The following is a 23535-nucleotide window of genomic DNA, read 5'->3' on the forward strand; positions in this document are numbered from 1 at the left end:
AGCTAGATTTGATAAAAATTTCGAACCTTGATGTTCCTGTATGTCTCAGTGAGGACCATTTTGACAAACTCTGGATTCTTGAGCGTGTCCAGAAAGTTGGAGTATAGGCTGTGGAAATTGGGCTCAATGCTGACACGCTTCATTACCAGGTACTGGGAAACCCATGGCATGAACTCTTCCTTCACTGTCTCTTTCAACTCCTCTACCTGTTTAAGATAGGGTTTTAGAAAAGGCTTTTATATGATCAAGGAAATTGACATTTTCAGCCTTTTTTTTTTTTTTACCTTTTGTGTCATGTTTGACTGAGAAAGGTTGTTGAAGATGAATGCAATCTTCTCCTGGACAGTTTCTGGCGGTTCTACAATCCTTTCTGTTTGGTCAGTGGCCACTAGTAGAGTGTCTATATTTGTAGTGTTTATGGAGGGCTGCAAGGGAGAATTTAAATTTTACCTTCCAAACAATTTACACAAATGAGCTACATCATAATTAATCATTCATATGCCTGATATGTTGCAGGTATTTAAGTAGTTTTTTAGTTGAACTCACGGGCACATCCTTTTTGAAGCTGCTGGGCGTTGGCCTTGTGATGGTAGTGGTCTTAGCGGCTGTGGTAGTAGTCGTAGTGGTTGTGACCAGGGTGCTCGTCTGTCCTTGCGGAGGTTTTGGTACACCAGGTTGCTGCGATTGGGCTTGAACCTGTGCCAACGCCAGACTGCCCGGGGTGGTGATGGAGCCCTGCATCTTCACCGGGGGGTCCCGTGACTGTTGGCCATACTCGATATACTGTACACACAGGATATTGGAAAATGCAGAGCGAAGGATTTAATCTATCTGTCAGTAGCACCTCCCTGCAGACAATGCTACAGGCTTTTAGACTTATAAAATGCATTACGATAAATTAGGGAAACCTTGTTACCTCTTGTAAATGGTGGGGGAATTGCAGAAAATGAGCAATTGATGCAAGATGTTGACAATACTGAGGATAGTCCTTCAATCTAAAAGCACATAGGATTTACCAATTTCAATTTCCATGCAATATGACAGCTGTTAGATGAAGAATAAACAAGATGTAATACCGGTTTTTGAACCTGTCCAGGGCAGCAATTCCAAAGTAATACATTTTGGATCCGTAGGGTTTTCTTAAGGCTTCAAGCACATATCGGAGAGCCAGGCCAAGGGCCATATATGTAACAAGACCCTTTTCAATGATGCCACCAAAAAGGCATGCTGTGATGTGAAGCTCCTTGTCCGGGTATTGGGGGAAGAAGCGGTACTCCTCAAACAGGTTTCGAAGCATACAATTGAACACCTCCCGCTCCCGCTTGATGGTGGAATCTTTGAACCGCTGTAGCATCTCTAGAACCTGGATGTGCACAATTTTCATACGTCATGTACATCCATGTCATTATGCTAAGCAATTAAGTTGAAGTCCAGAAGACAATTTTGCACCGAAACATCCTGCTCTAGAGAATATAAGTTACAATTCACAACAAATACGTTTGGCGACTTACTTCATCAACAGACATAGTTGGATGAGGTGGGTGGTTGTAGATGCGCTGGAAGTAACTGTTGGCTTCATCATCGATTTCCTTGCTAAAGTGCTGGTTTGCCTCAGGCCAAACCTGAGAAAGGTCAGCTGGTAGAAGAATTTTACATTCTTTAAGATTAAAGGGAATTTGACTGCACATAAGCAAAGCATAAGCAAGGTATTTTTGTTTGGAAAATCACAAGTCTACATGGAGCATCTCATTGAAATAGGGCAGTAGTTCTTAAAGTGTGGTAATTGTACTTAAAAAATAACTTAAATATTTAATCTGTTACCAGCAAACTTGTTTTCTTTTAAATTCAGTACTGTACATTTGTGTACATACAATTCAGTTGTATTTAACTTTTAAGCACAGTAAGATTTACAAAGTTGTCATTGTAAGTAATAAAAATAACCCTTTGTCATGCATTTATTTATTTATTTTAAATTTAAGTGTGATGTGACTTCAATGTATTAAGATCACCTTTGGACAAATTCGCCTCAACTGGCCCAATCTAATTCTTATAATTTTATTTTGAATTATTTTCAAACTGACTGACAATATAATTTTCAGATAGTGTGACCAAGTCATAGTGTCAATCTTTATGCCATGCTTGTAGCCTGCAGGGACAGAGTAAGTCACCTCTTTTGAATTTTTTACTCTAACCTTGACTAGTAAAGTTTTAGTTGAATCCCATCAGGTTCATTAAAAGACATTATTCAAAAAAGGTAATAATTAGTCAGCTTTTGTTTTGCATAAATGATTACACCAGTAGCAATAGTAGTATTTTTTTTCCCACTCTGAATTTTGAATAAAATGTTCCTGCGTTTGTTGTATAGCGAGAAAAGTTTTTTTTAATTGACCAACTGAATGAATGTTCCCAGAATATTCTAACTGGAGATGCACCTGTACAATTGCAAATTCCCAAGGTTTGTAAAGTAAAAATGACTTAAGTGGGGTTGTCAGCTTAAGCAGACAAGGAATGGAAGACTGGTCTGTATTTCCTCTACAAAATGTTTTCATGGTTAAAAAAACATTACATGCCAGAGACAAATAAAATTGATCTTGTACGCTGTATATGTCAAGAACACAATGTCACTATAAAATTCAAGTTTGCAAACGCAGCTGTAAAGTGACAATTGCAGAGGAAATACAGTGCTGAGCAGCGCAAGGCGGGGCTCTCAGTCACACCACTACTACCGCCACTTACAGGCCTTCATCTTACTCTGCTGGAAGGTAGGTGGGTTCAAGCTCGGAGTGCTCATTTTTCTGCTCACAAATGGATCAGTGTTTACTGCTGGCATTCCAAGACTAGACCCAATACCAGTGCCGATGCCCGAACCCAAAGAACCTAGAAAAAACATTCATTTCATGAAATGAAACACTTTGAGGTGTTAACTAAATAGGGGTTTTAATATGGGAATTACTTCCATTGCTGACACTGAAGGAAAACATTTTTAAAAAAGCACAGTACCAGAGTCCATACCAGGGAGCTGCGATGACAAGCTGCCAATACCCCCAAAAGGTGTGCTTGGATTGGTGTTTGAGAGTGGTGGGAATGCCTTCGCTGGCGATTGGGGATTACTGAATGCTGAACTAAGAGAGGTGGGGAAACCCTGCATGCTCTGAGTGTGGGAGGTGGCTGTGCCACCTAGGTTCAAGGAGCCCATCCCAGTTAGAGGGTCCATCTAATGAAAGAGAAGATTTTATTAATTATGCTTGAGGCAGGAAGTGGTTCAGACAATTTAGTACAAAATAGTCGATTTTAATTTGCTTTCATTGATCCTTCTGGATTCATTGAAAAAGTTAAAACATTTTTATAATGCAAAAAAACATTTTATAGTGCTTAAAAATGGCCACAAAGAGACATTATTTATTGATGCTTGTTCTCTGGTGGGATTTTGGAATACCACATTTTGGAAATGTAAAACTGACATAAATCTGAGCTGGAAAGTTAAAGCCTTCCCCTATAGATATCCATTGAAGCGAAGCTCATTTGTCTGTTGTTCCGGAAACAATGAATTTTCACGCAAAAATGTCTCCGGAACATTCATAGACAAATACTGTAATACTCCCGGTCTTTATGGTCTTTGTATGGTGCCAAAAATAAATTAACCAGATTGTTAAAAATAAATAAAAAATTATCAATAGAGTATTCTTCGACAATTATCATAATGCTTGCGCTTCTCTATCAAGTGCTACCTCCCAGTGGCCGATGAATAACACTCAAGTCATCTTCATTTTCCTATACTTTTCAATTCATTTATTTGATTCATGTTTACTTTAACTGTAGTTTTTGAAGAATATGGACAGGTCAAAGAATTGATGTTTCAAACACTTTTGGCCATAACGCCCAGCCCTAGTTGTGTCATCAAAGCAAGATACCTGAACAGGGGAAATGGCATCCAGGCTGCTGGTGCTCGGGGCCCGACCTTTAGGCATGACTCCAGGTGGTGGTTGTCGGGCTTTGTTCATAACATTGCTACAGTTTGCAACCATGGTCAAAATAGTCTCTGATAGCTCTTGCGAAACACTCCTGAGTGATTTGAAAAAAAAACAAACAACCGATTCAGTTCAAAATGTTGCAATAAAGAGGACCATACTAATCAAAGAAAGAAAAAACAATGACTTGACAGGAGCCTCTCACCCAGCACAAGACTGAAGACAGGCCAGCATGGTGGCTAAGGTTTCTGGCGGCAACTGAGAGCTTTTAGGCTGGTCCTTGTCTGGGGCCAGACCCCCCATAATGGACGGGCATCGCCTCTTCAGGAATGTGACACAAGCTTGGATAAAAGGTTCCTGATCCAGAAAAAAAACACAAATACTTTAACACGGCTTCCATTGGGAGTGCTCAAAACACAATGTGGAGACATACCCCGTGCTCTCTAATTTTGTCAGTCAGCCATTTATCAAGTTTGAGGTATTCACGGCGAGAGGCAAGTGCAGCAAGGTCAATAACAAAGGCAAACGGAGTACCATTCAGCAGCATTGAGAGAGACTGGAGGAAAAACACAATGTTGGCATATTACAAACCAGTGACCAACATCAATGTCTTACAGCCTGTCACTAAATAAAACAAGCTTTGCTTTACTCACACTCTTGTAATTATAAACATTGATGCCATTGTGTAACAGAGTTCCAATAATTTTATTGTGTATTGACAAACCTTCAAGTCTTGGGCGACATCCAGGATGCGAGACAACTTGGCTTGGTCATACTGCTCACCTCTCATATACCACTCAGCCATCGAATGCATTATCAACTGGCGGATGGAAGGAGACTGTCCCTGTAAAAAGAGAATCGATTCATTGGTTCACAACCAAGACCAAGGTGCAAGTGAAAACAAAGTACATATGATTTAGGCAAAGAATGTTGTCAAGTATCAGTAATATTTATCCACAAAATAAATTATTAAACAGACTTTATAACAAACCTGTCCGTGCCAAGCATAGTGCAGAATGATAGCGGAGTTGGGGTGGTTGCCCAGAAAGATGGGCATTAAGGTCGAGATGAGCTCATGGCGCAGTGTGTGCCAAGAGGTAGAGATCTGCAGCAATGCTAGAACCAGCATATCCGGGCAGTGCTTGATGGGAAAGCTGAACAGTTGCTTCACCTGCTCATACTGGCCAACCTCTGATAGCCTAAGCAGGCTTTCCACCAAATCTAGACTTTTCCTGTAACAAATTCAGAGGTTTCAGACACCTTGTGGGATACACAATTGGTTTGTGCTTTCTAGTATTTTACGCGTTGTCACACATAATAGAAAATATCTTGAAATCGACCAATTCCCTACCATGTTGCAATCTCTCTATTGTCATCCTCTGGTGGCGCTTTCAAGATGTCAATGGCTACTGTGTGGCATGGATAGTCGGCAAAGCAGAACACTTCAGGGCTCATTAGTGAGTGTTGGATAAATGAAAACTGAGGGGGAAGAAAAGTAGGCGTTTTTCAAACATTTAACAAAAAGTAAAATCTGTCAAGTCGGCAACAAATTCATGCTATTGTCATAGACCGAATATGTAAAACCACACAGGCCAAAGGGAGCCAAGTCTAATATTACCTGTCCTTCTGCATGTTTCCATGGCCGATAGATGAGATCAACAGGAAAAACTTCCATTCCCAAACCTCGCTGAATGCCATACACCACTATATGCAGGCCCTTACTGTCCCGGATTAAGAATCCTGCATGATCCAGTTCGTATGTCACCTCTTTGAAGTTCAGGTTGGGATTCTAGGAAAAAATGTGATAATTGAGCATCAGAGATAATTTTCAGGACCAGTGGTGGTGGGGGGAACTATCGTTGGCCATTTTATGTAGCGGGGCAGCAATTAATCGATTTATTGGCAACTAATTGATTAGCAAATTAATCGACAACTATTTATTAAGCAATTAATCATTTAGGACCTTCTTCACCTTAAACTTGTCTAAGTTGCTGATGTTGTAATAAACAACTTCTCAGTTGTAAATATCATTTTTCATTATATTTTTGTTCAGTCAAAGTAGAACATGAAAATTAGCTTTTACTTTGGAAAACAACAATTCACATTTTTGCCAATCATCGGACTTCTGACTGTCTAAATTACCTTCTGAAAAAAGCTGCAACAACTAATCGATTAATTAACTAGTTGCCAACTAATTTGTAATACATTTGTAGCCTGCAGTTAAGTCAGGAAGCTGTAATAAAATATTTTTGAAGGAAATCATCCATTTCGTCTTCATTGTTATTTAGAACATGCCTAAAATAAACTCCGATGTAAATTATGAAAGTAATTCAATTTAAAAAAAAAAAAATTATCCGATTGATTAATCGTTTAACTGTCCAAATAAACAATTATGAAAATAATTTTTAATTGCAGCCCAAACCGGATGATAATTTGATCTCGTAATTGATAGATTGGACAATAGATCAATATAGTCTTGAAAAACCCAGATGCACCTGTATTTGAAACAGTATGCGTGTTGACTTACCACTTCTTTAACCACATCAATGAGCACCTCAACATTCCATGTGTGCGCCTGTGAGCTGTCATTCTTATCCTTTCCATCACTCCAGATGCCACTTCCAGGAGCAGAGATGGACTAGGAAAGGATATAAAAAGCAAGATTGAATGTATAGAAACGTTAGAACCGAACAGAAAATGTCCAACTCACCTGTAGGGGGATTCCATCAGTTAGGCCAGAGTGGGTACGAGCCATCATGCCAAGGACTCTGGCAACCTGACTGGCTGTCACTTCCCTAACCCCATACTGGAGGATAATGTTTCTGCACTCATCCAGACTAAGAATAAAGAACAAATGGGTCAATACTGATGAAAAAAGTATACACACAATGTGCATATTATTTCTAGCAGAGCGCAAAAATACCTGGCACAGAAGCCGTAGCCGACTTCCTGCATGAACTCTGCAAGAGAACTCTCCATTATAGTATTTGCTAACTCCCCCGAGTCAGGCAGTATCCTGGCCATGAGAATGTCCCGTTTTTCAGGGTATAGCAGTGGTGCGAGCACCACAGGGCAGCGCTCCTGCGGGAAATCTGAAATATATAGACAGGTAACACTCATTTGTACTAGTCATTCTCAATCAATGGCCTTCTGGGACAGCAAGGCCTTTGAGCCTAACAAACACTGTAAAAACAATTGGCTTACATTTTCCAATCTAAATACAAATGTTGCTTTCATTAAATAAATATCTACAAAATCAGTGTTGGCCACTGCGTAACTTATACTGTTAGCAGTGAGACTTTCTTTAAACAATCAGTTTTTATTTCTTTTTATCTGAGGACCAGCATTGTCCCTCATCAGGGTCCCCCCAGGATTGATAAATCTAAATTCAAGACTTTTAAGACCTTTTTTAATGCCATTTCAACTGAAAATGAATACTTTTCTCGCACCCATTATTTAGATAATATTGAATCATATTAAAAAAATAAAGCACTGAACATCAACTTTAACCTCAATTACTAAGTGTGTTTGACAAAAGAATGCACATTTATTGAAGATACAATTAAAACAAAAAGTTTCGTGCCACAGACCGGCCCTCTTTATGTCATGACCTACCTTATTAAAATATTGTAATAATAATCGTGCTGTCAAGCGATTAATTTTTTAAAATCGCGACTACGCATGCTGTCAATAGTAAACTTGCGATCGTTTAAAATGCATAAAATATATATTTCAATTTTTAAATACACCTATTAGCACAGGAGTTCATCAAATTTAAGCCTCATTAGAAACAAGAAAAGAGTTTTCCTTTACACTTGTAAAGATGAATCAAATATGAATTTTCCCCAAATAACTTGTAAAAAGGGAGGCACAGAGGAAGAGCATGTCTACTGACAGTTCTGAGATCAAGGGCTCAAGCGCAGGTTCTGTGTGAAGTTACCATTTTATTTTTGGGGTACTAGCTATAATTTTGTCTTATATTAGACTGACTTTTTAAAGAATGAGGAACCTTTGGCAGGTGTTTTGAATTACACATGTGGCAAGTGTGTACAAAACTGAAGCTTTTCATCATATTCTTTTTTTTTTTGGTTTGTGGTACATGCAAATTGACATACTCAATTTTGTTGGTTTAATCTACCAAAATAAAACAACGTTTACCTGATATTCAAAATTTTGGGGGCGTACTAGGCCTGAACGATATATCGTTTAAACATCGCCATCGCGATGTGCGCATGTGCAATAGTCCCATCGCAAGGACGTGCGATAGTTTTTTAATTTCATTTTTTTTAATCCACAAACGTTTGTTTTGAGGAAGGAGAGGGGAAAAAAAGCGCACAGCTTCTCTTCCTTCCAGCAAGTCATCGGCTCCTCCCCCTCCCCCTGCAACAGCGGAGTGGAGGGAGGAGGGGCTGAACAGCAAAGCGGAGGGAGGAGGGCCCGTTCTCAAAGTGAAAGCAAGCAATCAACACGTTGGAGGAGCAAGGAAGACTGTATCCAAAAGGAGTTTTGGAAGTATTTTGACAAGAACAAGACTATAAGGGACAAAAAACAGCCCTGTCGACAGTGCCTCGCCATGGTTGCCTCAACAAGAAGTAATCTGTCAAACATGTGGGACCATTTAAAACACAGGTATCTATGCATTCCTGCTACGAGCTCCCCATCAGAGGCTTTTTAGCACAGGTGGGAACATTGTTACGTGCCAACGTTCTTGTCTCAAGCCTGCTATAGTGGATAAACTAATAGTCTTGGCCAAAAACCTACGAGACCCAGTTGAGAATTGCTGAGCAAGGAAGGTGGACGATATGCAGACAAATACATAACACAGCTGAAGGAATGTCTTTTCTTCTTTTTATTCATGTGACAGCTATCAGGAAGGCAGGAAATTTGGGAGTTAAAATGGTTCTGTTATTCATCACAGTTATTTGCAGTTATTCAGTTAAATTATTTACAAGTTCAATTGAGTTTGTATCTTTTATATTTAAATTTATTGTAAACCGTATTTTTCAAATAACTATATATAGTACAGCTGCACATAAAGTTTTGATACTTAATATTTTTGTTGAAATATTTTTACAACTTTGTTGCCGTTTTGCAGTTTTATATTGTTATATTTTGTGTAAACAACTCAGGGGACTAATGCACTTGCACTTTTATTAGTCAGATTTAATATTTAAGTTCAAATATGTTGACAACTTTGTTGTTTAACTGAGGTTTTTATTTATTGTTATAGTTTGTGAACTCTTTTGTCATATTTAATTTTTTTGTTCAAATATGTTGACAACTTTGTTGTTTTACTGAGGTTTTTATTTATTGTTATAGTTTGTGAACAACTCTTTTATTTGTCATATTTAATATTTTTGTTCAAATATGTTGACAACTTTGTTGTTATTTTACAGAAGTTTTTATTTATTGTTATATTTTGTCAAAAACTTAGGGGACTAATGCACCTGCTCTTTTATTTATCATTTAATGTATTTGCTGCTGTTGAAGTGTAAAATATTGTATTCAATAAATGATCTATTTTGTGCAGACATGACTTCCTGGATACCTTCATACAAAAATCTTCATCATTCACAAATTAAACGGTATTATATGAATACACTGTGGTCACGGTGTGTTATGTAAAGTATTTCCAAACAGCTATTCAAGTCATTTAGTGAAAATTTCTTTAAAAAAGATAGATCTTTTTTTTTTTTAATATCGCAATATAATATCGCAATATATTGTAAACCTTAAAAAAAATCGCAACAATAGTTTTTTTATCGTTCAGGCCTAGGGCGTACTGTATATAGTTTTCAATAAATAAAAAATTAATGTAATATATCATTACTTATGAGTGTTTTCATATTATTCATAACATAAAATTACCGCAATTAAATGTGAAAGATTGAATGATTGATTGAAAGAATAATTGGAACTCACCAAAACGGTTGTCTCCCAATGCACTTATACAGTTCAGACACCTGTGTATTTCAGGGTAGTTCATGCTCATCAGTCCACCTCAGAGTGCAATGTTTTGGGTTAAAATGCCCAACTTATGTTTTGCCTGAGAACGTGGATTTCACCCCAATCCTCCGTCTTTGTGCCCAAAAATAGTGCCTAGAGCCTCCATGCTGGAAGTTTTAGTGGTGCTCTCATTAAAATTATTTCATTCTGCATGTTAATTTACAGTTTATCGCTGTACTTTTATCCAAATATGCTCAAAAACAACGATAATGGGTCGCTCCAACAGCCAGACGGGTTCACGCTCGTCATGCTGCCTCAACGTGCCCCATTTCGGCCATTAAAACCCAAAATTAAGTTTTTCCAGAATCAAGTCAACAGGATGATATCATGATACTCTTTCCCACAGGCAGAGCTGGAGGCACCAGTGTTGCGGGGTATCGAATTTCCAACTACGGAACGCTAGAAGGGCCACAATTTATCGCGCAAAGCAGGGTTGCGTGATACCGTTAGTAAATAGTTTAACAAAGCTTCGTTAAAAATGTGTATTACGGCCGGCCCAAATGTCAGGCCGGCCCACCGGTAACTGTCCCGTTTCTCCCAATTAGCCACTCCGGGCCAGGTACTGTGCGATTGCCTGCTGTTGTGATATTGATGCTAATGATGCACGAGGTGCAGTGCATCGTAAAAATTCTACGCGTCATCTTTGTCATGGATTTAAAGAAAAAAAAAACAACTTCGTCACGGATATAATTTAGGTTGCACTGAGATGTTCTTGAAAATCAAAAGCACGGTGAAAAAATTCCAGACTTACGACAGCTAATTTAATACTTTTAATATCTTTAATAATGGAAAACTAAATTCAATGCCTTTTTAATACTTTTAATAACCCGGCGGGTACCCTGCTCATATGGACCATTCTGATCTTTTTTGGACATGAAATTCTTTGAAAGTATATGCGTGCGCTGGCTGTGCTTTATAACAGCAGCAGACACTGCGTTACTGTTGTATATTGCGGCTATTTGGCAGTCGCCCTTTACTGTGAGGCGCTTGTTTTTTTGGCACCTAAGTGGGTAGCGTTTTTACAAAAGCCCTGAGTGCACAGTGTACAGTAGGGGTGTGCCATCTTAGGCACCCCACGATTCGATTCGATTACGATTCAGGGTGCTATGATTAGATGATTGAATGATGATCACAGTATTGACGATGATCATGATTATTGATTTGTCATGCATTATTAATTAATAAAGTAGCTAAACAAATTTATGTACATTATTTATTTAAAATATCCTAATGATTCAACAGGAACGATGGAAACATGCCCATACAACAAAAAGTTTCCCTTAAGCTGCCTTTTTTTTTTTTTTTTTTTTAAAGAATGTGCAAAAACTAGAGATGTCCGATGCCGATATGGGCAAAAAAATGCGCATCGGTATCGGATGGCCGACACGGAAAAATTCCGATCCAGACTTCCGATCCAGTTTTTTTTTTTTTTTTTTTTGAAAATCCGGTCCGGGATTTCCAGCGCACCGATATACATAATCCATTCCAGTTTTTGCTTCGGTTTCCCTAAACTCCGGTCCACATTTTACAGCACTCCTTCAACACACTACATTACGGTCTCCCAATTTACCGAGAGACTTTATTGGTAAAAATGTCAGCTGTGTGGGTTCATTTGACCTTAAACCTTCGACAAAGACGAAGAGGCAGAGTGCAACATATGCCACAATAAAGTCAAGCGTGGTGGTAAAGCTGTAAGAAGTTTTAATACAACCAAACTAATCAAGCATTTAGTGACATACCACCACAAACAATATAAGGAGTATGTTAAGAAAACCGAAGACAAAAAGAAAGGTCCTACGCAACTAACACTGGCAGAAACTTTTGCTATGCGTGACAAACTGGCACTCGACAGTCCCAAAGCCGAGGGAATAACAAGAGTCATTACCGAAGAATTCATTCTGGATGACGAGCCATTATCTCTTGTGAGTAAAGACGCACCATCCAACACTTTTATGCTGCATTCCAAAGAAGTGGGAAGTCGGATTTATCCCACTCGGATGGTACCAGTTCCGACCTCAAAGCGTTCCAAGCAAATGTAAACAACAAAGATGGCTGATCGCGACGAGGTGTTTTTTATTTTGACCATCCAAAGACATTTTGACCTCCAGCGAACCTGCCTTTCTATAAGCGATCAAATAGTAGAAGAAAAACGACGGCTGCATTATTGCCCACACTGTAAACTGCCCTTTTTGAGTTACATCCTTTGCTGATCGTCAATATAAAAACATAGCACAAATAAGATAATTCACTGTATGAGAAAAAAATACATGGCGTCTCAAATAAACTTGATTTACTTCATTATTGTGTTATCATTCAATACGTTTTCTTGAGCGCCATTTTGTCCAGTGACGTCAGATTGAAACAACTTGAAAGTCGGGGTAGTTATTTTTCCTCCGACTTCGCGACTTGGACCTCCCAGTTCGAGTGGCGTTCCAATGATATTTTCCTAGTCGGAGGCCTGAAAAGTCCGATATCATCTTTGTTGTGCTATGATTTTATATTGACGATCAGCAAAGGATGCAACTAAAAAAAAGGCAGTTTACAGTGTGGGCTATAACACAGCCGTCGTTTTTCCTCTACTATTTGATTGCTTATAGGAAGGCAGGTTCGCTGGAGGTCAAAATGTCTTTGGATGGCCAAAATAAAAAAACACCTCGTCGCGATCAGCCATCATTGTTTACATTTGCTTGGAACGCTTTGAGGTCGGAACTGGTACCATCCGAGTGGGATAAATCTGACTTCCCACTTCTCTGGAATGCAGCATAAACATCCTGCTTGTCTAATAGATATCATATGTATATAGAACTAGATGCAAAATGACAGACTCGACGCCGTTGGCAACACATGCATTGAAAACTACGTGCGTTAGTAAACAGCCGCCATCTTAAAGCAGGAGACTTCCCTTGTAGGCTGTTGTAGTGAACTTTCCAAGCAAACCTAATTAACTTTTTATCTAAAATACTCCTAAATCGGCCAAATCTTGACTTGAATCTATCTTCAAAACAGTTTTACAACTTTTACGTGTCAAAAGTAGACAGAGGGAAATTATGGAATAACGGGAGCAATTTTAACAACATTAACAGTTGATTCGCAAAATCAAATTAATTGAATGTAGTTTAAAGCTGCTGATACAGAATGGGGACTTGAGTATTTTATTTACGGTTTTAAAATGTTAACTTGATACTGAAATAGTCGTTTATTTAAACCTGAGAGGCTTTTTATACAATTTTTGTAACTAAAGCACGAAACATTAAAAGCATCTAATAGCTTGGGAAGTTTGTGGAATTTTCCACTGACAGTTTACAATATTATTTGCACGTTTTACCGACTGACTATGCCATTTCTGTTTGTTATTTAGAATGTTTTGTGTTTGTCACTGAATAAACAGGTCAGTTTCTTGTTACCAACCATTGTGTGTTATTCAAACTCACCTAATTCAGCTGGCTAGTTGTTATCAAGAGTACTAAAACCCTTTTCAACATGAGTCTGACAACTAAGTAAGGAGGCTAAATAAACTTTAATACATGCTCAGATAGGCCGGTATCGGTATCGGCCAGTATCAGTATCGGATCAGAAGTGCAAAATATCGGTATCGGATCGGAAGTGCAAAAAACTGGATCGGGACATCCCTAGCAAAAACATTAACCATTTTAAAGGCAGTACTTATTTCTCAACACACAGCCGACCTTGAGATGCTCTTATTTTACATGAAAGTGCAAAAACATTAGCAGTTTCAAAGGCAGTACTTATTTCAACAATAAAATTTACACTGGTGGAATGAATTCCACATTTTCTGGAAACAAAGTGTCTTTAGAAATAAGACTTCTTTTAACCAATAAACTTTGTTTTCACAGATTTCTGTACTATTTTGCATGTTTGTAGAGTTACCGCTGTACTAAATCCTGGTTTTAAACATTCTGCATGTGGAGTAACTTTTGTACACCACTAAGCAACGCACAAATTGACATGGAAATACATGTTAGAAAAGTTGCTAATTAGCATTGCACTCGGCGCTAACTCGTAACATCTCAAAAACAACAATAAAAGCTAAATGGTACAAGAGGGTTCGTGTACTCACCTCTGATAGACGGACACGGGACTTAGCAAAACACTAGGGACTTTTCCCAATTAACACGACTTGAACCTACTGCTGGACAACTAAAAGACAAGGAGCGACCAACTATCTCTCTTCCCCTCTCACTCTAAAAATTACCTTGCACACAGAAGAGGACCCAAAGAGCAACCGCCGGGTCCCTGCCTGTCTCATAAATTTATTGTTGAGTGTTTTGAACGGGAGTAAATTTCTTGCTCAGTAACTTCAGCTGCATCCATCATAACATTGTGCATGCGTCCGTTAAAGGTGTCCGAGTGGCAGACCTGTCTTGAATTTCATTCCGCTACTAGCATAACAAAGTTAGTGAAAAACATCGTTTTTTAACATTTATTAATCTTAATTGAATCGTCACGTGTCGAATCTCAATGCAGGGGCGGACTGGTAATCTGTGGGTTCTGGAGGATCGCAGAACGGCCGGTGCCCTGGACGGCCGGCGGCCGCCATTCATTATAGATCACTGTTTTTGTCCCCCCTAGCCTCTGATTATCTACAGTTTGCATCCAATCCGACAGGTGGCAGCAATGCGCCTGGCTGTTCATCGCCAGTCCGATAGAAGAACGAAAGAAGCACAAAGTTGCCTTCATTGGTTCCTTGTGGAAGCAAAATGGCGACGAGCGTTAATGCCCAGAGAAGAAAAGAGAAGGGTGGCGCGGAGAAGGTTAGGAAGAAAAAAATTAAAGAAACTGGAGGGCAAAGCATTAAAATGTCATAAATTGACAAATATTTTCGCAAGCAGCAGTCTGGCTGCAACGGCCACGTTGGGTAACAGCAGCCCAGCCCCGGCGATGGTGAGAGGGGGCAGCCGCTCTGACGTGCAGCCGGTGCAGGGAGGGAGAAAAATAGAGGGAGGAGGTAATGATAAGCTGGTGGAAGTTCGAGAGGGAAGTTCCCCAGACAAGCGCAGAGCAAGTAAAAAGGGATGAAGAGGGTCACTTGCTCGGTATACTGACAATTGTTATCCACAAGGTAGGTACATTTTAAATGAAATAAATGACAATTAAAGGGTTAGTGCCAGCTAGTCGATGTACCCGTTTGCAATTGTGTCAAGTTATAATATGCTAGTCCTACTATCACTCTCCTAAGAAAAAATATTATAGCTGTAAAACAACGTATGCACACGCAGCAGCAATATTAATTCAGAAGAAATATAACAAAATATTAATAAAATGAATGGTTTTACTTTAAAGTTTGGGTAGTTAAATTGATATATATTTTTAATCATTTATATATCGTTTTGTTTTCTGGTTAATACTTTCCAATGAAGGTTATGTATACAGGATTTGTCTTGAAATGTTTTTTGTATTTTCATTGAAATGTATTATTTGTATGGGAAGATTAATTATGGCAGGGGTCTCCAAACCGGTCCTCAAGGGCCACTGCGGGGCCTGGTTTTTCTTTCAACCGATCGAGTACCGACAGTTTAACCAATGAAGTTTCTGCTAAAACAAGCAGCACCTGACTGCAATCAACTGATTACACTTGTAAGACACCAGATTGGTGCAGAGGTGTTGTCTTGTTTTGTTGGAATGAAATCCTGTGCCCGCTACGGCTCTATGTGGAATAGTTTGGAGACCACTGAATTATGGCATAAACAATGAAATCGTTTTATAGACAGATATATAGAGATATACTATAATCAATTGGATACATGAATGAATGAATGAATGAATGAATTTATTGTCATCATCATCATAATCATTGACAGTTTCAGAATGTGGAATTTGCCCGAATACATAAAACTTGCTTTGAAGAATACATTTTCATTTGTTTATTCAGGTCTATCATAGAGCTAGTACAGAAAATGCACCCAACTCCAGTTCAGCCTTGCAGTACTTTGAGCGCCCCAAGTCAGACAGTGACAGTCTAGACATATTTTCTTCATTTTCTCTTAAAGTGCAAGAAATTGATGCATTTTACAATAAAATGTAAAAAAAAAAAAATAATTCTCCCCGAGGGTTTGGCGGTATGCCCCCGGACACCCCTACGGGGTCTGTTTCCCTTCGTATAGCGTATCTTGTGGGCTGGGCTGAGTCAAAGTCCAGGGCTGCTTTTTAGTCCCAGTCCGCCCCTGTCTCGATGCATCTAATAATCGATTTTTTGGCACACAGCTAGTGTACAGTTTCAAATATCAGCAGCCAAGTAATTCTAAATCCATGATTATTTGATAAAAACAAAGTTTATTTGTTTAAACATGAAATATCTTGTGTTTGTAGTGTATTCAGTTAAACGTAAGTTTAACATGATTTGCAAATCATAGTATTCTGTTTTATGTTTGTGTTATGTTCCCCAACTTCTGGGAATTCAGCTTACCTCGGCAAAGTGTCTTCAAGAAGGCGTCAATCTGCTCCTGTCCAACCCCACTTGCTCCCTTCTGACCAAACAGTAAATGGGAGAGCAGCAGGTGCAAGACCTCTATAGCGATATCTTGGAAGCCACCCTCTTGGTTTACACTGAGATCTGCGTCGATGTATGACCGCAGGAGGTCAGGAAGCTTCTGCTTAATGAACTGTGCAGCTGAGGAAGTAAAAATGGAAACCAATCAGGACACAAATATATGCAATTGTTTTCAATGAAGCTCTTTCGAGTTGGAGTGCTTACAAAATCCCCGAAGGTCCGCGTTACTGGAGTTGAGCAGAGCAAGGCCAAAAATCACCTACAACGTAAAGACCAAGAGGAACTTACAAACATGCTCATCTATTTTACAATGTATCTTTTCACAGGTTATTTTGTGTTTACACAGAAACAGAAAGATCTAGTTTACCTCTTGGACCTTGCTGAGCTTCAGAACTTTACTTAGTTGAGTGAATAAGTGAGCAGATGGTTTCAAACTCTAAAATTCAAAGTCAAAATTTCATGTCAAATACTTGATTAAAATGGAATATAAAGTTGAAAATATTGGATGAAAACACTTTGCTATGTACATGTAAGGTGTGTATTTTATTTTGCTTAGAAAGTGTTAGGGCAAAAACTGCACCATACCTTTTGGTAGTGCAGGGGATTGTCGATGGCGTAGCAGAGTGTCGAGATAAAGTTAGGTTTTGATATCAGCGAAACACACTCCTGGATCAGAAACTGTGTCTTGGGCAATTTGGAAACAACATGCCGGAAAGGAGAGAACAAGGGAAACAAAGGCAGATGAAGGGCAATGAATGGTTGAAAAAAATACACAGTATACGTATATGGCGGAAAACACAGACAAGGCTGAAAAAGCAGTTTTTGCTCTTGCACCCCTCTTTAAAATAAAATGCTGTATATAAAGCCAAAAGAACTGTTGTGTTTGATAGAACAATATGTCTATATGATGCCATACTAGTTTCATGGCGCATTGAGCCCCCGAACTATTTTTAATTTGTCCATTTTACCCTGAAGACCGTTTATAGACACAGACACAAAAAATAGTGTCTTTAAATAAGTAATGGATTACTACATCATAACTATCGTTTAATTGTATTTATTTTGTTAGTGTCGCATTTTCCCCGGTATTTTAGATGTTAATTGATCAAACAAAGAATTTTTTTTTTTTTTTTTTTTTTTAAATCTCAACCACTCCTTGACGTCTGCGATTTCTGCACCCCGACCCTTGTTACATTACCATGTTTCACCCATAAAATCCCGGCAAAATCCGGCTGTGGCCATTCACAGCTGTGTGTTGACACTCAGTGATACAGCCTACATGAAGTTTTTGGATCGAAAAAAGGTTAGTATGCGATAATATCTTGTTAAAATCATGGCGCCTTTAATTATGTTCTCTCATGCTCTCACCAACAGTTAGGGGTTCTGCGTTTAAGATTTATTTTATTTTATTTTATTTTTTTTAAATGCCGTCCTGTTCAAAATTTCTTACCCCAGAAAATTTAGATTTTAAGCTTTCAATGATGTATCAAACATGCATATCGGTCAATTTTGAAATTTGGCCAAATTGGGGGTTTTCAGAGCAGAACTTCAAGTCACCTGAGTGTTTTCCGCCATATTTAATACCACAGCAATCAATGAGACAGTAAATATTAGTAAAGGAATACTTACGTCCATGGCTACATGTGTAGTGTTTGAAAAATGACTTCAGTGTGCTCATTGTGCTAAAGGATTCACTGCATCAATTGCACAATTATATTGTTACCACACACCAGGAAATTCTATATTGCTCAACAACTCTGCATCATTTGTACAATTGATCCTGTATCCTAATTACTTAAGTTGTAGTCATTTAACATTGCATGACAACTCTTTGCATTATTTGCACAATTGTTGTATAAAAATTACTGCTCGATTGATAACTTTATATAATTTGACAACTGTCATTATATTTTCACTTGGAGTGTAATTGTTCACGTGAATGGATTGAACTGTTTTGCATGTTCGGTTCACTTGCGTACCATTTTAGTTCAATGTCAATTCAATTCAATAGACTTTATTTATCCCTTGGGAGAGTTCCCTCAGGGAAGGGTTTTAAGCTTTTCCTTTTTTGGTAGTGAAAATTAACATAACCAAAAATTTCAACAAACCGAAGTAACAGCTCATGTTGGTGCATTGTTGGACCCCTAATTTGCACAGCTGTCTTAAAGGCCACCTAAATACGATGCAAGGCTTTTTGATGAGTTTACCACAATAATGTCTTTTAACTATATGGACTTTGATTGTGTTGTTTTAGCAGGTGACTAACATTCATGTTAATAATCCTGAAGGATTTGCAAGAGAGCTTTTAAATATTTGGGATATGTTTGGTCAATCTCTTAACATCTTAGAATGACTACCTCTGTCCATCCTCCAAAAAGGGAAGTAGGGGTAATTAATAAGCATTACATAAATGATAACACTTGTGCATTATTCAATCAGGTTTATGCATCATCATTAACCCTTACAACAGCTCCAGTTGATAAACTTGTAAATCGTTTCAGTACCAGCGTGATGACTTTTGCTGACACTATTGCCAAAATCAAGACGAAAACTGTCAAGAAAGAGGTCACCCTGGAGATGCCACACTAGCTTTAAAACAAAAGATTGCAGACGAACAGAACACAGGTGGCGAAAAAACAAAACTCAAGGTTTTTTATGACATTTACAAAGAGTCCTTTCAAATACAACCAGGAACTGAAGAATGCAAGGCTAATTTTTCATAGATCATTAGTACAAACATCAATAATACCCGCACAATATTTTCTGTTGTTGACAAACTGACGAATCCACAAGCAGCAGTACCTCAGGTATTGGCATTTGAGGTGTCCTGTAATGTTTTCGCAGCATTCTTTACAAAGTATTACAGATTTGACAGTGTGCAAATCCAGATCAGTAATTGTGACACTAAATGCTTCCCAAAACGTCCCCTAAGTCAATCTTCGACAGTTTAGCCTCCTGGACGACGCCACTTTAACAGAAATTGTGTCAAAATTAAAGCCCACAACCTGCTGCCTTGACATCCTTCCTTCAAACTTTTTCAAAACAGTTTTTCATTGCATACCAACAGACATACTGCAAATTATAAATACTTCTCTCCGAGCAGGAGAGTTAACACAGACTTTAAAAACTGCAGTAAATAAAACTTAAAACTAATCTGGATGCTACAACCATTAGTAATTACAGGCCAATATCAAATCTGCCATTCATGGGGAAAGTTATTAGGAAGATTGTTTTTGAAAAGACCCAGGCTTTTATGATATAAAGCAAAAGACCCAGGCTTTTATGATATAAAGCATTCCTTTTAACTAATTTCAGTCTGGATTCCGGCCACACCACAGCACCGAGTCCGTACTTATCAAAGTCTTAAATAATATTCATCGTAATAATGACGCGGCCAAATCATCTGTTCTGCTACTACTGGACCTCAGTGCCGCATTCGACACTGTTGATCACAACAATACTACTCAGCAGATTGGAAGAGTATACCACGGTATACCTTGAAACCAGTAATTGCCACATGTCTATTCTTCAGTGGTTCACATCTTATCCACATGACAGGGATTTCTTTGTGTCAATCGGAAACCAGGAGTCGGAACAAACCGAATTGACGTGCGGGTCCCTCAAGGGTCCATTCTCAGACCACTTTTATTTCACACCTATACGTTTCCTCTGCCTCAGATCATGGAACACTATGACATCTATCTCACCTATGCAGATGGCACACAACTCATTTCATTCCTGTGTTCAGACATCATTATAGTCTTCCTGAATAAACGTATTCCTCAAATCAATGAACTGATGTGTCAAAATTTTCTCCAGCTAATTGTGGGGAAAACAGAGGTGATCATTTTTGGGCCAAAAAAGGAAAGGTCAAAAATCAACACGCACCTTGGCACAATGTCACTCACAGCTGCCAAATCAAGTCAAAAATCTTGACATAATTATTGACTCATACCTAAAATTTGACAACCAACTGAAGTTAGTCACTAAATCTGCCTACTACCACCGAAAAAATATAGCCAGAATTTAGGGGCTTCTGTCTAAACGGCACATGGAAAATGTATGCATTCATTTTCAGTAGATTGGACTATTGCAATGCTATATTTACAGTACATGTCTTAAAAAAAATCAGTCAGGAAACTGCAGCAAGTACAGAAAGCTGCTGCCAGAGTCCTTAAAAACAAGGAAATTGGACCATATTACACCAGCTATAAAATCGTTGCACTGGCTTCTATTGGGTCAGAGGATAAACCATGAAATACCATTGCTTGTCTACAAAACACTTCATTGCCTTGGACCCAAACACATGCTTGATTTGTTTGACACCTATGAAGCATCTAGACCCCTACAGTTGTAGGGAACCGGTCTGCTGTTTGTTCTAAGAACAAGAACCTCGCAGGTTGAGGCAGCATTTACTTACTATAGTCCTCCCCATTGGAATAAGTTACCTAAAGTCTGAAGTGTGCTCAAACTGTTAGCGCCTTTAAATACGGGCTAAAAACGCTGTTGTTTACCACAGAATATTCAAAACGGTCTATAAATTTATAATTTCAAGTTATTTGCTTCTTATTTTTAATCTACCTTTCAGATTTTAATTAGTTTTTAATTCTCTTGACGGTTTAATATGATTTTTATATAAAAATTTTATTTCCTGTTTCAATTGTCTTTGTTTTTAACTTTCCTTTTGATTTAATGTGATTTTTAAAAATCATTTTATCTCTTTGTGGATCTGCATGTGATGTAAAGCACTTTGAATTGCCTTGTGTTGAATTGTGCTATACAAATAAAATTGCCTTGCCTGGCTGTAATTGTTCAATACTGCTGTAAAAAATGGTATCCTTACATTTATAAATGTCTCACCGTACTTATGTGTTAAGTCACAAATGTACTTTTTCTTATCAAACCAAGTTATATAGAAACCCAAAAGCCCCTCAAAGTGTTTTACAACAATGATAAAAAATGGTTCATGATAAATAAAAGGCAGGGAAGTATTATACAATGAAATTGAGGAGAAAAAAAACAACGCATCGCGCTAAAAGTCAAAACAGCAAAAAAATACATTACGAAATTGTAAACTTATAAGACTAAAGGGAAGCTACATTCTAGCATTTTCACTGAAAAAAATGAAAAAAAAAAAACATAAAATTTATGATTGACTTTTTTTTTTTTTTTTTAACAAGACTAACTCATTTAATTTACTTTAGAACATAAGGTATTTACGCTTCAAAGTTCTATTACTGAAAGTCCCGTAATTTCCCGAATATAACGCGCACTTTTTTTCCCCAAAATTTACTCATAAAATCATGGGTGTGCGTTATTCATGGGTACAGGGACGGAGACAGAAAAAATTCATCAGGATTCATGTTCCATTGTAAGCATGGACCAGCACAATATTGCCTAATCCGAACGACAGTGATATAATAATCAAGTTTCATGTGGTAAAAAATTGTTTTCATATTTTTCACATCTAATAAAATTAAAATGTTTTTTTGTACTATTTGTTTATTATTTACCGGTACATTTTTCTAAACTTTGCGTTGCAACATGCCGGCACACGGTGATGTTGTCTTGAAGAGAATGTATACGGCGATCCGTTTCGTATAAATAATGACCGTATGGCGAGCTAGGACAGGAGTCTAAAGAGTGTCAAACCACTGAGCCAAGCCGCGTTGTTATTAAGCTTGAGAACGATAAACCGATACGACCGGATATCCGGTTTTCCAGGTGAGAGATACAGATGTATCGATTGTAAAGTTACCATTCGACAGTAATTAGCCATTAAATATTCAGTGAACCGATAGTAGAGATAGAATTCGGCTATCGCGAGCACAAGAATCGGCTTCTAATGCCTAGTTCAATGCATTGCTTAATATGATAATTTAGCTTTTACTTCACATGCTACGCTTGTGTCTTTCAGTGAATGACACAAGTGCGCGTCATTCGCCACACAGCGGACACTTAAATCGAGACCGCACGCATGATATAATATGGACAAGCACTACTCACAGTCGTGGTTGCCACAAGTTACATCCCATGCATTTCGGCAGAACCGCTACTAGTCGCCGTCATTACCTGATCGTCACGGGCGTGTCATAACAACGCGAGAGCTAACGAAACCACTGTAACGCACACAGCGTCGCGTTTTCTTCACAGCCCAAAACGAAAACGAAACTAGTAGTGGCAACGAAGCAACATGCTAAAACAATGGACAGTGTGATCACCGACGGCAGCGACGTGCTGTGATTGATTTTCAACGCACCCAGGAAAACAAAAGTCGGACTTTTAAGTGATGAAAGCAGCCAGATCTGTTCGCATGGGACAGAGCTTGTGTGAAGTGTGGAGCTGTACAGAAATCGTGAGTTTTAACCCTGAAAAATAACCCACTACAATGCTGGAAAGGGCGGCATATTGTTTCCACGAAACGCAGTCTGCTTAAATATGAACATGTGGATTAGTTGATCTTCCTCAAGAAAAATTTGCCCTTCAAAAAAGATATGGACAGTGATGAGCAATAAAAAATGAGGAAGCACGGGCATAAGTGAATGACTTTGCTGTGTATTAGGTTAAAGTAATGATTACTGACCTGTCTAAAATGCTATGTTTTTATTCCCCCAATTATACCAGTCGTAAAGCATAATTTATTATTTATTTATGATAACACTAGCAGGTTTAATTTTTTTTTTCAAGAGCTGCTGCATATAATTAATATTTTTTGTTTGTAAGATGTTTACATTGAAAGTTTGCACTTAAATTACTTACCTCTTGTGTTAAAAACACCAGGAAATACAGTAATTGAATTACTGCACTTTATTGTTGTCTGTGACTGGAGTTTTATTGTATTATCAGTCCCATCCAACAAAATGACGGTCATATAGTAAGCCTTATTTATTTTCTCATAAAAAATAAAACATAACATTGGTATCAAATTTTGTAAATTTTGCTATTAAAAAATATGGTCTTTTTTATATTTTTAAAATACTGTACGAACACACACAACAAATGTTTACTATCGCATCGTTTTCACTCTGTATCGAACCGTATCGTTCTTAAACT

At 38.2% G+C, this 23535-nt stretch overlaps 1 protein-coding gene across 10 annotated transcripts in view; it reads right to left on the bottom strand.

Annotated features, from left to right (window-relative positions):
- The window catches only part of cnot1 (CCR4-NOT transcription complex, subunit 1), a 51634-nt gene that overhangs the window by 24089 nt on the left and 4010 nt on the right, over nucleotides 1-23535 (bottom strand). For 2 of the 10 annotated variants that reach the window (XM_057836294.1, XM_057836295.1), the window contains exons 4-25: nucleotides 17068-17166; nucleotides 16850-16918; nucleotides 16687-16741; nucleotides 16399-16602; nucleotides 6892-7060; nucleotides 6679-6805; nucleotides 6496-6606; nucleotides 5587-5757; nucleotides 5320-5447; nucleotides 4960-5200; nucleotides 4693-4812; nucleotides 4402-4524; nucleotides 4174-4325; nucleotides 3912-4062; nucleotides 3001-3214; nucleotides 2737-2877; nucleotides 1512-1636; nucleotides 1077-1363; nucleotides 917-995; nucleotides 547-792; nucleotides 285-425; nucleotides 27-206 (exon numbers count right to left, since the gene is read on the bottom strand). In XM_057836294.1, the coding sequence (XP_057692277.1) occupies nucleotides 27-206; nucleotides 285-425; nucleotides 547-792; nucleotides 917-995; nucleotides 1077-1363; nucleotides 1512-1636; nucleotides 2737-2877; nucleotides 3001-3214; nucleotides 3912-4062; nucleotides 4174-4325; nucleotides 4402-4524; nucleotides 4693-4812; nucleotides 4960-5200; nucleotides 5320-5447; nucleotides 5587-5757; nucleotides 6496-6606; nucleotides 6679-6805; nucleotides 6892-7060; nucleotides 16399-16602; nucleotides 16687-16741; nucleotides 16850-16918; nucleotides 17068-17166 (3333 nt within the window). The remainder of the gene's footprint in view (nucleotides 1-26; nucleotides 207-284; nucleotides 426-546; nucleotides 793-916; nucleotides 996-1076; nucleotides 1364-1511; nucleotides 1637-2736; nucleotides 2878-3000; nucleotides 3215-3911; nucleotides 4063-4173; nucleotides 4326-4401; nucleotides 4525-4692; nucleotides 4813-4959; nucleotides 5201-5319; nucleotides 5448-5586; nucleotides 5758-6495; nucleotides 6607-6678; nucleotides 6806-6891; nucleotides 7061-16398; nucleotides 16603-16686; nucleotides 16742-16849; nucleotides 16919-17067; nucleotides 17167-23535) is intronic. The other 8 variants (XM_057836303.1, XM_057836296.1, XM_057836302.1 and 5 more) reach the window with 8 other exon arrangements.

The sequence above is a fragment of the Corythoichthys intestinalis genome, chromosome 5, assembly GCF_030265065.1.
Source record: "Corythoichthys intestinalis isolate RoL2023-P3 chromosome 5, ASM3026506v1, whole genome shotgun sequence".
Lineage (NCBI taxonomy): Eukaryota > Metazoa > Chordata > Actinopteri > Syngnathiformes > Syngnathidae > Corythoichthys > Corythoichthys intestinalis.